At 42.5% G+C, this 16384-nt stretch overlaps 1 protein-coding gene across 1 annotated transcript; it reads left to right on the top strand.

The window, feature by feature from the left end:
* The first annotated feature begins 292 nt into the window (after positions 1-292).
* On the top strand, positions 293-15837 carry LOC141219286 (uncharacterized). The gene is made up of 7 exons (XM_073666058.1): positions 293-307; positions 1854-1977; positions 7394-7491; positions 7570-7648; positions 9206-9303; positions 9425-9542; positions 13722-15837. Exons 1-7 carry the CDS (start codon positions 293-295, stop codon positions 15719-15721), a joined length of 2532 nt encoding a protein of 843 aa, XP_073522159.1. The 3' UTR covers positions 15722-15837.
* Positions 15838-16384: the final 547 nt, after the last annotated feature.

Genomic DNA, 16384 nt, shown 5'->3' with positions numbered 1-16384 from the left:
GAGGAGTGCAGCCCCCTGCCATACACCACATGAGATTACCACACTTGTGCACACTTAAAGGGGTACTCCCATCTCCAAGATCCTATCCCAATATGTAGTAGGTGTAATAATAGTAATATTAGCAAATGCCTCTAATTAGAAATGTAGTATAGTATTTTTGATTTGCTGTGCCACTTACCTCATGTGCAGAGCATCGCAGGACCTTAGGTATCCATGGTTACGTCCACTGATAAAATCACAGTTAGTTGGCTAGCTGCTAGTGGTCGTAACCATGGATACCTAAGGTCCTGCAATGCCTGCACATGGGGTAAGAGAGCTAGCGAACCAAAAATACTATACTACATTTCTAATTGAAGGTATTTGCTAATATTATTATTATTATTACACCTACTACATATTGGGATGGGATCTTGGAGATGGGAGGACCCCTTTAACTGGAAAAAAAACCTAAAGAAATGAACTGGAATATAAATGAGTGTACATGCAGCATGTAAGAGCGTGTTCACACATGGCCCAAATAGGGTCACTGTGTAATTTTGATCAAAATTAAAGTCAAACTAATAAGAATTGAAAAAATTGGCCTAATCAGAAAGGTGAAAACAGTCTCGTGGGTGAAAGGGTTAATAGGAACCTGTAATTAGGTTTTGGGTTAGAAAGCCACAACTATTTCATTATCTCTCTGGGGTTTTGTGTTTTACCACTTTTCTCCATACACAGGATTACACAATAGTGAGGAAGACACCGGGGGAGGGTGTGACTCCCATCATCCATCTCCAGGAGTCAGGAGGGCGGAGCCCGGGCCCCATCACAGAACCTCCCCGCACCCCCCGATACATGAGAGGAAGAGGAAGAAGATCCTAGAGCTCAGCAACAAGATGATTGAGCTGCTGAGCGGAGAGGTGACTGCTGGGACATTATACAGGACAGCACTGGAGGATTCTGGGTGATGACCGGAGAGGTGACTGCTGGGACATTATACAGGACAGCACTGGAGGATTCTGGGTGATGACCGGAGAGGTGACTGCTGGGACATTATACAGGACAGCACTGGAGGATTCTGGGTGATGACCGGAGAGGTGACTGCTGGGACATTATACAGGACAGCACTGGAGGATTCTGGGTGATGACTGGAGAGGTGACTGCTGAGACATTATACAGGACAGCACTGGAGGATTCTGGGTGATGACCAGAGAGGTGACTGCTGGGACATTATACAGGACAGCACTGGAGGATTCTGGGTGATGACCGGAGAGGTGACTGCTGGGACATTATACAGGACAGCACTGGAGGATTCTGGGTGGTGAGCGGAGAGGTGACTGCTGGGACATTATACAGGACAGCACTGGAGGATTCTGGGTGGTGAGCGGAGAGGTGACTGCTGAGACATTATACAGGACAGCACTGGAGGATTCTGGGTGATGAGCGGAGAGTTGACTGCTGGGACATTATACAGGACAGCACTGGAGGATTCTGGGTGATGACCAGAGAGGTGACTGCTGGGACATTATACAGGACAGCACTGGAGGATTCTGGGTGATCACCGGAGAGGTGACTGCTGGGACATTATATAGGACAGCACTGGAGGATTCTGGGTGATGAGCGGAGAGGTGACTGCTGGGACATTATACAGGACAGCACTGGAGGATTCTGGGTGATGAGCGGAGAGGTGACTGCTGGGACATTATACAGGACAGCACTTGAGGATTCTGGGTGATGAGCGGAGAGGTGACTGCTGGGACATTATACAGGACAGCGCTGGAGGATTCTGGGTGATGAGCGGAGAGGTGACTGCTGGGACATTATACAGGGCAGCACTGGAGGATTCTGGGTGGTGACGGTGTCGTTGTTGTCAGGTTCCTATAAGGTGTCAGGACGTCGCTGTCTATCTCTCCATGGAGGAGTGGGAGTATCTAGAAGGACACCAGGATCGGTACCAGGAGGTGATGATGGAGGAGCTCCGGCCTCTGACATCACCAGGTGAGAGGAGACTCTTGTTGGCTCCGGTGGATGTGATGACGTCTCTCGGCCTCGTCCTATAATAGATGATTTTTCTCCAGACTTGCTCTGGTTTTCTCTACATTTTCTCACAGCTTTCATTCCCTGATTATTCTCTTCTGATCTGTGAGTCGCGGTTTCTCCGCTGTCGTCTTCATCAGTCTTGAGTCTTCGTCCTCGGCGGCTTCTTTCAGAATCTTTCACCTTCCTTAGAGCATCGGTCACATTTTGTCTGCAGATTTCCCAATGGAATTTTTCATAAAGTCCCACATTCAATATAACAGCGGATCGTCCTTTGCTTTCCTTATGAGGAGGTCAGAGTTCTCGTTAAGTTCTTTCACAGCTCGTTGCTCTGATATCATTAGATTATGATATTTCTGTCCTTGAAATTTTGTGTTCCTTTTTAATGTAAGTAGTTCATCTTCAATCATTTCCTAGAAAACATCCAAGACTGGTGGACGAGACTTGACCGGATAGTAATAGAGATTTTTTTATAACAAACGATTGAAAGTAACTGTCTGTTGTGTTGAATCGCTGGAGTTTTATGATCAAGAAGTGAACCCCGTTCATCAAAAGTTCCAGTTCTATTGGGAACATCATCATGAGAAACTTCTTGTAACGAGTTCTCCATGTTCTCATTCTGTTCATTGACCATGAAATGACAACGCAAAGTGAAAGTTCTCACAAATTTATTCACATCTAATAAAGTTCTATGAACGTCAAACTCAATTGTCGGGGAGAAGGTTAAGCCTTTGGATAGAACTGTAACTTCAGCCTCTGTTAATTACTGTCACTAAAGAGATGAAGCGTTTTCTTCAAAGGCCTAAAAATATATCTTTATTATTAACAAATTAAAAAAAGACATATAGAGGAATACCATATGTATTCATATACAAATACAATATATACAAAAAGTGAGGTACAAGTTCAGGAGGAACAATGGTGGTATACCTGGATATAACACTTGGTGTACTGCACTGCTACATCTAAGGCCCAGACCAAAGGTGAAATTATCCTATTAAGTAAATACGAAATATGGGTCCAGTTATATGTTAGAGAGTATACTAATGCGTAAAGGTCCATAGCATACATCACATAAGTAATATATAATATCAGTTATTTATATCATTAGAATGAAAAAGTTTCTGACTAGAGAAACACTATCACAAGTAAGCATTATACCTCATAGACATAAAGGATATAGTAATAAACATATAAAGTGATAGGTTCAGTCAGTATGCTGGGCAAAGGTGATACAAATAAGCATCAACAGACCAAGTGCAATAGGACACAATAGATAGACATAATGGTAATGTTACCAGCAGTGCAGGAAACCAGGGACCCAACCAGCAAAGGCTAAACAGACAGCTGCCGGCTGATATTAATAGCCTGGGAATTGGATATTGTCCCCCTCCCAGTGCAAGAACACCAGCACTCAGCTGCCAAAGAATTGGCGCATCCATAAGATGCACCATTTCTGGCGCCTAGCCTCGGCTCTTTCCACTTGCCCTGGTGCGGTGGCGAGTGGGGTAATACTATTGGGGTTGATGTTAACTTTGTAATGTTTGCTGACATCGAGCCCAGGGGTTAGTAATGGAGAGGCGTCTATAAGACACCCCCATTACTAACCCCGTAAGTTTAGTTAAAAAAACACACACAAAGTCCTTTAATTGAAATGAACACTCCCAGACCCTCTTTTACCCTTTATAAAGATCAAATTAAAATACAAAATAATCCTCACCTGTCCGCAGATAATCCTTATGTGATGCTGTCCAACCAAAATCCCCAGCCGTGCTACATCTGGATTGTTTGATGTGACCGCTCAGCAAGCCAGTAGCGTGAGAATGCTCCTGCAGTGTCTAGCTCTGCTCTGACTAAGGTCACCGGAGTTTGTAGCCGATGAGCTCTGGTCACCTTACTGACGTCACTGCTCGCTGCACTGACCAGTGTGTCCTGGCTGGCGTGCCATCGCTCAACACACCATACAGATGTAGCAGAGCTGGAGTTCGTGACTTGTTAATAACCAGTAAAGGCTACGCAGATGTTAATATTAATCCCCTGGGAAGATCTATGTATATTAATGTTTATTACCCGCTTCCCAGACTATAAGCATCAGCTGTCCGCTTTCCCCCTTTGCTTTTTTTACTTTAAATTCTTTAATTATTAGCTAAATCCATGTACAGCAGCTCCACACGCCCTGCACTGATGATATATCTCACTGACTCATTTCTATCTTTCTAGATCTATAAAAAATGTTTTATTAGTTAGAAAATTAGCCTGAAATGTCAGAGAATGACTGTCTGTAAAAGCTGATGTTATAAACGCGTTTGATGCGGATGTCATACAGATGCGAGACAGGTGAGAGAAGTCGCATCGTACTCGCAAGACAATCATCCTACTGTTCAGGAATATCCGACCAATTTTATTTCACCCGATGAGTGCGATCCCTTAAATGCGACATGTTAGTAACGGCTGATTGACGTCAAACTGGCCATAGATATAAGTATTGGGGAGCCAGACTGCAGACTTAAAATGCAAAAGGGGAGAAAGGAGGAAACTTAAAATTGGTTTTGTAAATTTTGTTTGAAAAATAAGAAATTGCTGATTAAACTTTTACCAAAAAAAATAAATATGATGTGCAGTAGACATGTGGTAAATGTTAGTAATACCATACAAAATAGTTAATACATATCTGGTTTAAAGGCATAAAAATTAAAAGTCCAACATTTTTTTTGTAAAATATTCAATATTTTCATAAATAAACGCAAAAAAAAAGCCAAATCCTAAATTTACCACTAACATGAAGCACAATGTGTCACGAAAAAACAGTTTCAGAATCATTGGGATCCGTTGAAGCTCCAGAGTTATTACCTCCATAAAGTGACACCGGTCAGAATTGTAAAAAATTGGCCCGGTCAGGAAGGTGAAAACAGACACGAGAGTGAAGGGGTTAAAGGGTTGTTTGTTCAGAAGAATATGTATTATGGAGCTTTTCTGTGTAGTCTGACCAGACAATCTCTCCTTGGCTCCCCGTGTGCATCAGTAAGCGCCCATGACCCCGGTGCCGGCTCTCTAGTTGTCCTTTCTACACATTGATAGGTACTAACCGCTGCGTACCGGGTGCTCCCCACAACACCGTCCTTCCGGGTACGGTGACTTCGTACATTAGTCGTACATGTGCCCTTTTTTCCTCCTTTTAGAGACAAACACAGAACTTTCTGCATATTTTAGTGTTTATACCGAGGCGAATGTTGAGATTTATCTCTATTTAAAGAAGAAGAAAAACACGGTAACCCGTCTTTTAATAGATCAGGTTCTCTCCTCTTAGTGATCCCAGAGGATCCTGTCCAGGAGGGAGGCCGTGTCCTCATGGTGACATCATGAGCTCTCAAAAAAACAATCACTGGTAAATGGTCACCGTCCTTCCCCCAATCTCCATACAGTGAATTAGGAGAGAGGAAACCAATGGATAGAAATGTGGAGCTTTCTCCAGCTCCTCTGTGGTTCCATCCCTGGAGACGAAACTTGGAGAAGTTGTGTTTTTTAGTACGGTTCCTTCATCTGTCTGACGAGGGTCTTCTCTGTCCCTCTCCTCAGGGTCCTCATCCCCCGAGTGCAGAGCATTAAGCTTTGGCCTCGCTGATTATCACTTCATACTTGAGGCCACAATGTGCTGGGTCCTTGGTACCGGGGGTGAGGACCACAACAATGTAATTTATTCCCTGATACATAAACATAGAATTACTAGTTCTGAGAGACGAGTCTCATATACAGTGCCTACAAGTAGTATTCAACCCCCTGCAGATTTAGCTGGTTGACACATGCGGAATTAACTTGGCATTGTGACATTTGTACTGTAGATCAGCCTGGAAATGGGAAATGCACTGCAGCAAATTTTTTTTTTTTTTTTAAAACGTTAAAAGTTAATTCAGAGTGTCATTTATTATTCAACCCCTCAAACCACAAGAATTCTGTTTGGTCCCCCTAAAGTATTAAGAAGTAGTTCAGGCACCAAGAATAATGAGCTTCACATGTGTGGATTAAAGATCTCTTTTGCCAGCCTTTTCTGACTATTTAAGACCCTCCCCAAACTTGTGAACAGCACTCAGACATGGTCAACATGGGAAAGACAAAGGAGCATTCCAAGGCCATCAGAGACAAGATCGTGGAGGGTCACAAGGCTGGCAAGGGGTACAAAACCCTTTCCAAGGAGTTGGGCCTACCTGTCTCCACTGTTTGGAGCATCATCTGTAAGTGGAAGGCTTATGGAACTACTGTTAGCCTTCCACGGCCTGGACAGCCTTTGAAAGTGTCCTCCCGTGCCGAGGCCAGGCTTGTCCGAAGAGTCAAGGCTAACCCAAGGACAACAAGGAAGGAGCTCCGGGAAGATCTCATGGCAGTGGGGACATTGGTTTCAGTCAATACCATAAGTAACGTACTCCACCGCAATGGTCTCCGTTCCAGACGAGCCCGTAAGGTACCTTTACTTTCAAAGCGTCATGTCAAGGCTCGTCTACAGTTTGCTCATGATCACTTGGAGGACTCTGAGACAGACTGGTTCAAGGTTCTATGGTCTGATGAGACCAAGATCGAGATCTTTGGTGCCAACCACACACGTGACGTTTGGAGACTGGATGGCACTGCATACGACCCCAAGAATACCATCCCTACAGTCAAGCATGGTGGTGGAAGCATCATGCTGTGGGGCTGTTTCTCAGCCAAGGGGCCTGGCCATCTGGTCCGCATCCATGGGAAGATGGATAGCACGGCCTACCTGGAGATTTTGGCCAAGAACCTCCGCTCCTCCATCAAGGATCTTAAGATGGGTCGTAATTTCATCTTCCAACAAGACAACGACCCAAAGCACACAGCCAAGAAAACCAAGGCCTGGTTCAAGAGGGAAAAAGTCAAGGTGTTGGAGTGGCCTAGTCAGTCTCCTGACCTTAACCCAATTGAAAACTTGTGGAAGGAGCTCAAGAATAAAGTCCACATGAGACACCCAAAGAACCTAGATAACTTGGAGAAGATCTGCATGGAGGAGTGGGCCAAGGTAACTCTACAGACCTGTGCCAGCCTGATCAGGTCTTATAAAAGACGATTATTAGCTGTAATTGCAAACAAGGGTTATTCCACAAAATATTAAACATATGGGTTGTATAATAATTGACCCACACTTTTATGTTTAAAATTTAATAAAATTCAACTGAGCAACATAACTTTTTGGTTTGTAAGATTTATGCTTCTGTTCATAAAACCTACTCTCGTTTGCAGTTTGAAGGCTCTAACTTATTTGCATCTTATCAAACCAGCTAAATCTGCAGGGGGTTGAATACTACTTGTAGGCACTGTATAGACAGATACACGGCAGGTCATGTATTCAGTCTCTGTGTCTTCACAGATGGATCCAGGAGGAGAAATCCACCAGAGAGATGTCCCCGTCCTCTGTATCCCCAGGACTGTCCAGAGGAGAATCACAACATCCCGGGGGATCATCAGGTAGATGACACTGAAGTCCCCACAACATCTGACCATGAAGTGATTGGACCTGAGCTCATCTTACATTGTTCTTTTTAGGGTGAAGATCTGATTGATATTAAGGTTGAGGTTATACATGGAGCACAAGAGGCGACCGCAATATGGGCCGATCAGCAGGGTGAGGAGAGGAGACTGTCATGTCTGTTCTGTGGTCATCTACTACTACTTCCATCATTGCATGACACAATCTACAGTGGCATGTAAAAGTTTGGGCACCCCTGGTCAAAATTACTGTTATTGTGACCAGTTAAGGAAGTTGAAGACGAAATGATCTCTAAAAGACCTAAAGTTAAAGATGGCACATTTCCTTTGTATTAACCTTGGACATTTGTGTGCTCAGATAACTTTGACAAATGATTCAGACCTCACTTAGCCTGTTAGGGTTAGGGCTCGTTCACTATCATCGTTAGGAAAGGCCAGCTTTATAAAAACCCAGCCTATTCTAACAATGTGCCAAAAAAACAGCAGCCATGGCTTCTTCTAATCCGCTGTCTAGCACTCTGAAAATGGTGGAGGCCCACAAAGCAGGAGAAGGCTATGAGCAAAGCGTTTTCAAGTTGCCCTTTCCTCGGTTCAAAATGTAATAAAGAATTGGCAGTTAACAGAAACAGTGGAGGTCAAGATAAGGTCTGGAAGACCAAGCAAATTTTCAGTAGGATTGCTAGAGAGGCAAATCAGAACCCCCGCCTGACTGCAAAAGACCTTCAGAAAGATTAAGCAGACTCTGGAGTTGTGGTACATTGTTGTACTCTTCAGAGACACCTGCACATATATGGCCTTCATGGAAGAGTCATCAGAAGAAAACCTCTCCTGCATCCTCACCATGAAATTCAGCGTCAGAAGTATGAAAAAGTACATCTAAGAAGGTCTGATGCGTTTTGGAAACAAGTCTTGTGGACTGATGAGGTTAAAATAGAGCAATTATCAAAGTTGTGTGGAGAAAAAAGGGCACAGAACTTTAGGAAAAGAACATCTCGCCAACCATTAAGCATGGTGGTGGATCAATCATGCTTTGGGGTTGTGCTGCAGCCAATGGCACAGGGAACGGGTAGAGGGAAGAATGGATTCCATTAAATTTCAGCAAATTCTTTATGCAAACATAACACCATCTGCAAAAAAGCTGGATGTGAAAAGAGGATGGCAAATGATAATGATACTAAACACACGTCAAAAGGTGCAAGCTGAAGGTTTTACAATGGCCCTCATAGTCCCCTGATTTGAACATCATTGAAAATCTGTGGCTAGACCTCAAAATAGCAGACGATGCAAGACGACCCAAGAATCTCACAGAACTGGAAGAATTCTCCAAGGAAGAATGAATGAAAATCCCTCAAACAAGAATTGAAAGACTATTGTCTGGCTACAAAAAGCATTTACAAGCTGTGATACTTTCAAAAGGGGGCGCTACTAGCTACTAACCTTGCCGGGTGCCAAAACTTTTGCATTTGCCCATTTTCCCTTATTGAATTTTTTTTTTTAAATATAAAAGATGAAAATATATATAATTTATTATTTATTGTTTTGCCTAAAATACAAAGGAAATGTCATCTGTAACTTTAGGCCGTTTGGAGATTATTTCATCTTCAACTTAACTGTTCACAATAACAGTAATTTTGACCATTGGTGCCCAAACTTTTACATGTCACTGTATTCTGTCACTATGTGTTTCCTACAGATGGACTCATGGAAAGAAATCCACCAGAGAGATGTCCCCGTCCTCTGTATCCCCAGGACTGTCCAGAGGAGAATCACAACATCCCGGAGAGTCATCAGGTAGACGGTGCTGAGCCCTGTACCGGATCTGTATATAGGGGACATTTCTGATCGAGGTCATGGATGTCACAGATTTTGGTGGCTTCTTGTATTGTGCTGATTGTTACATCTGATATATCAGGAGGAAGATCCGACTAAGAATAAAGTGAAGGACGAGACAGAAGAAGAAGCGATGACGAGGAGGGATCAGCCGTGTGTGAGTGACGGGAAGGAGGAGATTCCGGTAGATGTTTCCACAGGTGTGTAATAATGACCGGGGTGTGATGATGATGATGATTGGCGTATGACGATGATGATTGGCATGTGACTATGATTAGCGGCGTGTGATGATGATGATGACTGGCGTATGACGATGATGATTGGCATGTGACTATGATTAGCGGCGTGTGATGATGATGACTGGCGTATGACGATGATAATTGGCATGTGACTATGATTAGCGGCGTGTGATGATGATGACTGGCGTATGACGATGATGATTGGCATGTGACTATGATTAGCGGCGTGTGATGATGATGACTGGCGTATGATGATGATGATTGGTATGTGACTATGATTAGCGGCGTGTGATGATGATGATGACTGGCGTATGACGATGATGATTGGCATGTGACTATGATTAGCGGCGTGTGATGATGATGACTGGCGTATGACGATGATGATTGGCATGTGACTATGATTAGTGGCGTGTGATGATGATGACTGGCGTATGACGATGATGATTGGCATGTGACTATGATTAGCGGCGTGTGATGATGATGACTGGCGTATGATGATGATGATTGGCATGTGACTATGATTAGCGGCGTGTGATGATGACCGGTGTGTGATATTGTATGAAGTCTCCGGTGCAGTGAAGCTTTATCCGCCGTCCACATCACAGCAGAAGCGTCCGGTGATGGCGCGGCTGCTCTTGTACAGAGTCCGGTTGCGCACCGATGAATAACTGGGCCGCATTCACACCTCTTAATGATTTAAGAAGCACATTTTTAATTTTCCTAATTGTGTTTTTTAATATTACTTCCATCTTTTACTTCCATATTATTCTTACACAAGTCTCATGCTGCCATATAAATGACTGAGCTTGCGATTCGGACAGAACCACGGGGGAAGATTCCGTATAATGAGGCGCTGTGGACGCCGTCTGGCCTATGATCCAGTGATGTCCATCTTTTTCAGCGTGCATAAAAGCGCAGTCGACCAGAGGCTAGACGGAGTCCGGTGTAACTCTGCTGCCTCATTATTCTGAATGGATCCCTCGGGGGTGTCATCTGAATCATGTATTTTGTAGATTTAGATGGAAACCCCGATGTTCAGTGGGTGCGGAAAGTATTCAGACCCCTTTAAATTTTTCACTCTTTGTTTCATTGCAGCTATTCGGTAAGTTCTAAAAAGTTCATTTTTTTTTCTCATTAATGTACACTCTGCACCCCATCTGGACTGAAAAAAACCAAGAAATGTAGAAATTTTTGCAAATCTATTAAAAAAGAAAAACTGAAATATCACACGGTCATAAGTATTCAGACCCTTTGCTCAGTATTGAGTAGAAGCCCCCTTTTGAGCTAGTACAGCCATGAGTCTTCTTGGGAATGATGCCACAAGTTTTTCACACCTGGATTTAGGGATCCTCTGCCATTCTTCCTTGCAGATCCTCTCCAGTTCCATCAGGTTGGATGGTGAACGTTGGTGGACAGCCATTTTCAGGTCTCTCCAGAGATGCTCAATTGGGTTTAGGTCAGGGCTCTGGCTGAGCCAGTCAAGAATGGTCATAGAGTTGTTCTGAAGCCACTCCTTTGTTATTTTAGCTGTGTGCTTAGGGTCATTGTCTTGTTGGAAGGTGAACCTTCGGCCAAGTCTGAGGTCCAGAGCACTCTAGAAGAGGTTTTCATCCAGGATATCGCTGTACTTGGCCGCATTCATGTTTCCTTCAATTGCAACCAGTCATCCTGTTCCTGCAGCTGAAAAACACCCCCATAGCATGATGCTGCCACCACCATGTTTCACTGTAGGGATTGTATTGGGCAGGTCATGAGTAGTGCCAGGTTTTCTCCACACATACCGCTTAGAATTATCACCAAAAAGTTCTATCTTCGTCTCATCGGACCAGAGAATCTTATTTCTCATAGTCTATGAGTCCTTCATGTGTTTTTGAGCAAACTCTATGCGGGCTTTTATATGTCTTGCACTGAGGAGAGGCTTCCATCTGGCCACTCTGCCATAAAGGCCCGACTGGTGGAGGGCTGCAGTGATAGTTGACTTTGTGGAGCTTTCTCCCATCTCCGTACTGCATCTCTGGAGCTCAGCCACAGTGATCTTGGGGTTCTTCTTTACCTCTCTCACCAAGGCTCTTCTCCCACGATTGCTCAGTTTGGCTGGACGGCCAGGTCTAGGAAGACTTCTGGTGGTCCCAAACTTCTTCCATTTAAGGATTATGGAGGCCACTGTGTTCTTAGGAACCTTGAGTAATGCAGAAATTCTTTTGTAACCTTGGCCAGATCTGTGCCTTGCCACAATTCTGTCTCTGAGCTCCTTGGGCAGTTCCTTTGAGCTGATGATTCTCATTTGGTCTGACATGCACTGTGAGCTGTGAGGTCTTATATAGACAGGTGTGTGCCTTTCCAAATCAAGTCCTATGAGTTTCATTAAACACAGCTGGACTCCAATGAAGGAGTAGAACCATCTCAAGGAGGATCACAAGGAAATGGACAACATGTGACTTAAATATGAGTGTCTGAGCAAAGGGTCTGAATACTTATGACCATGTGATATTTCAGTTTTTCTTTTTTAATAAATTTGCAAAATTGTCTGCATTTCTCCTTTTTTTCAGTCAAGATGGGGCGCAGAGTGTACTTTAATGAGAAAAATAAATGAACTTTTTAGAATTTACCAAATGGCTGCAATGAAACAAAGGGTGAAAAATTTAAAGGGGTCTGAATACTTTCCGTACCCACTGTAAGTGTTAAGCGTACAGCACAGGATAAATATGATCCAAAATGTTCTGTACCCCAAAATGCCACCATTAAGAGCTTCTACTCAACCCACAAAAAACAAGTCCCCACTCAGGTTCATCATCTGTAAACAGTAATATAGGGGGTGTCCATATTACTGGAAGCACAAAGGCTCTGGAAAAGTGACTTGGCTCCCACTTAAAGAAATCCAGTGACATCTGCTCTCCCAAATCCACATGCCCCCTCCTCCTGGGACCCACAGTGTGCAGTTACCATCCACATGTTTGACATTACTGTAGCGAGGAGAGACAATTTATTTCTCCAGAAAGCACTAGCTGGGAATCATGTACTGGGCGCTACAACGTAAGGGCTCTGCAATGTACCGGACACTACAATGTACTGGCCACTATAAGGGAATATTTGCATTTTCACTTTTCAACATCCATTACTGCTCGTTTCTGGAAAGCACCCATGGAGTCAAATTCATCACTACACCTGTAGATACATTTCCATAGGGGTGTAATTTGCAAACTGGTGTCACTTGAGGGGGGATTCTGCCACTTAGGGGCTCTGTATATGGAGTCTGCAAACTGTTCTACTAAAGTTTGTTCTACAACAGTCAAATATTGCTCCTTCCCTCCCGAGTCTCGCCATGTGGCTAAGCAGTACAGTACAGCCACATATGGGGTATTGCCCCGTTCAGCAGAAATTGTATAAAATTATGACGTGATTTTTACCCATTTTCCCTTGTGAAAATGTAAAATCTGGGGCTAAAATAATACTATAGTGGTAAAAATTTCATTTTTTTTTCTTCACCGTTCAATTGTATAACATTTTGTGAATCACAATTACCTTGTATTCATTGGGAAAGTGCGTGGTGGATGCTGGGTGTGACGCGTGGGGAAACCCCACCCACAGCCCGGCGTCCACCGCGGGGATCACATCACCGAGTCACGCCTCACTTGACGTGACATCAGGGGAAGCAAGAGCCGGCTGCAGCCGGGGGTCGCGTGATGCCGGTGAGTGGCCAGCGATAGCGCCGCTCACAGGCAATAAAGACAAAGCTAGGTAATTTAAAAAAATCTTCTTTCAACGGGTTAATTACATTGGGGGCATTTTTAATAGTAGTTGACATCTTCTTTAATTGCGTGGACACTTTTCTATACTGAGGGCAAGATACGAAGCTTGAGAGAGTGAAATGGCACTGGAGGTACATTAAGGGAACCTGTCATCAGTAATTACCACTTAAAGAACTATTTGCTGTCTAATCTCTGCCACCCCTGACTTGTGCCAATGTCACCAGTTTATAAGTGTCATTCACTTTACCCGTCATTGTGTTAATGTGATGGCATGTAGTTGTCTTCCTTATTACCCGTACTTTCACTGACGAGGGTCTTCATTGTGAGATCCATAAAATACATTTAGAAATCCTTTAAGTGTTCACATGTAATTTATCTTTCCTCCTTACAGGAAATCCTTGTGAGAATAACGGTTCATCACTAAATTGTAAAAAAGAAGATATCAGGAAGCACTCTAATGGAGAAAACCTCATCATCCTTCCTGCACCTCCTGGACTTCACAGCACTTCACTTTCTTATAATCCTCCTGATCATGAGGAATCATCTCCTGAGCAATCTCACATTATTACCAAAAGTCCAGGGGGCAAAGTGGATTCAAGATTTCAGTGTGACAAGCAATTTACAAAAAGCTCCGATTTTTTAACACAAAGAAAACACAAAGGTAAAAAGCCATACTCCTGTTCAGAATGTGGGAAATGCTTTACATATAAATCACAATTTATTATACATGAGAGAATTCACACAGGAGAGAAGCCATTTTCATGTTCGGAATGTGGGAAATGTTGTATAAGTAAATCAGACCTTGTTAAACATCAAAGAATTCACACTGGGGAAAAACCTTTTTCATGTTTACAATGTAGAAGGTGCTTTCGAGATAAATCACAGCTTGTTCTACATCAGAGAATTCACACAGGAGAAAAGCCGTATTCATGTTCAAAATGTGGAAAGTTCTTCACAGGTAAAGGAAGTCTTATTAGACATGAGAGAATTCACACAGGGGAAAAACCTTTTTCATGTTTACAATGTAGAAGGTGCTTTCCAGATAAATCACAGCTTGTTCTACATCAGAGAATTCACACAGGAGAAAAGCCGTATTCATGTTCAAAATGTGGAAAGTCCTTCACAGGTAAAGGAAGTCTTATTAGACATGAGAGAATTCACACAGGGGAAAAACCTTTTTCATGTTTACAATGTAGAAGGTGCTTTCCAGATAAATCACAGCTTGTTCTACATCAGAGAATTCACACAGGAGAAAAGCCGTATTCATGTTCAAAATGTGGAAAGTCCTTCACAGGTAAAGGAAGTCTTATTAGACATGAGAGAGTTCACACAGGAGAGAAGCAATGTTCATGTTCAGAATGTGGGAAATGCTTTACAGATAAAAGGACTCTTATTACACATCAGAAAATTCACACAGGAGAGAAGCCATATTCATGTTCAGAATGTGGGAAATCTTTTATGCGTAAATCAAATCTTTCTGCTCATAAGAGAATTCATACAGGAGAAAAGCCGTATTCATGTCCAGAATGTGGGAAATGCTTTACAGAGAAATCAAAACTTGTGAGACACGAGAAAATTCACACAGGAGAGCAGCGGTATTCATGTTCAGAATGCGGGAAATCTTTTATGCGTAAATCAAATCTTTCTGCTCATAAGAGAATTCATACAGGAGGAAAGCCATTTTCTTGTTCAGAATGTGCGAAATGTTTTAAAAGTAAATCAGATCTTGTTATACATCAAAGAATTCACACCGGGGAGAAACCGTTTTCATGTTTACTATGTGAAAAATGCTTTACAGGTAAATCAAATCTTGTTAAACATCAGAGAACTCACACAGGAGAGAAGCCGTATTCATGTTCAGAATGTGGGAAGTCCTTTACAGATAAAAGGAATCTTATTCCACATCAGCGAATTCACACAGGAGAGAAGCCATATTCGTGTTCAGAATGTGGGAAATGCTTTACAAATAAAGGGAATCTTATTAGACATCAGAGAAATCACACAGGAGAAAAAACATTTTCATGTTCACTATGTGAGAAGTCCTTCACAAATAAAGGGCATCTTAGTAGACATCAGAGCATTCATACTGGAAAGTCGCCATATTCATGCTCAGAATGTGGGAAGTGTTTTAGTTATAAATCAGATCTTGTTAAACATCACAGAATTCACACAGGAGAGAAGCCGTATTCATGTTCAGAATGTGGGAAATCTTTTATGCGTAAATCAATTCTTGCTGCACATAACAGAATTCATACAGGAGAAAAGCCATTTTCTTGTTCAGAATGTGAGAAATGTTTTATATGTAAATCAGAACTTGTTATACATCAAAGAATTCACACAGGAGAAAAGCCGTATTCATGTTCATTCTGTGAGAAATGCTGCACAAGATAATTTTGTTTTGTAAAGCATGAGAGAAGTCATACGGAAAAGAAAGTATAATTATGTTCACTGTGTTTTATAAAGTTTAATAAACATTGCTCAGCATAAATGAGTACACCCCCTTTGATGAGTAAGATTTTGTTTAATATTTCACTGAACACAAGATCAATTTCTACAATTTTGCCAACACTAAGTTTCATAGAACATTTTTTTGTAATCAAAACATGAAAGTAAGGGTAATAATATAACTCATTAGAAAATCTTCAGTTTTACTCAAATTAGTTGGTGCAAAAATGAGTACACCCCACATCAAAAGCTACTACATCTATTATTTTGTATGGCCTCCATAATTTTAAAGGACGGCACCAAGTTTTCTAGGCCTGGAATGAACAAGTTAGTGACAATACTATATCTATCTTTTTTCTCTCTTTCGATAACGAGCTCTTAGAGCCTGGATGCTGGATGGAGCGATGACAACTTGTCTCTTCAGAATCCCCCATAGGTGTTTGGTTGGGTTCAGATCAGGAGACACTTGGCCACTGAATCACTGTCACCCTGTTCTTCAGAAATGTAACAGTGGCCTACCAAGGGAACAGAGTGATGGCAGCATCTTTTCTGTCACTATAGAGCAGAACATCTGTGAATTCAAGATACCATCAATGAAATGTAGCCCCT

The sequence above is a fragment of the Phyllobates terribilis genome, unplaced genomic scaffold (genome assembly GCF_046119375.1).
Source record: "Phyllobates terribilis strain yellow unplaced genomic scaffold, ASM4611937v1 Scaffold_259__1_contigs__length_2703414, whole genome shotgun sequence".
In the NCBI taxonomy this organism is placed as follows: Eukaryota; Metazoa; Chordata; class Amphibia; order Anura; family Dendrobatidae; genus Phyllobates; species Phyllobates terribilis.
This window is presented reverse-complemented; position numbering and strand designations above follow the sequence as displayed.

Bases quoted from the DNA above. Each gene is read 5' to 3' on its own strand.
- LOC141219286 (XM_073666058.1), top strand. The intron at 7,649-9,205 runs GTGAGGAGAGGA...TGTTTCCTACAG, and splicing joins AATATGGGCCGATCAGCAGG to ATGGACTCATGGAAAGAAAT. The intron at 9,543-13,721 runs GTGTGTAATAAT...TCCTCCTTACAG, and splicing joins TCCGGTAGATGTTTCCACAG to GAAATCCTTGTGAGAATAAC.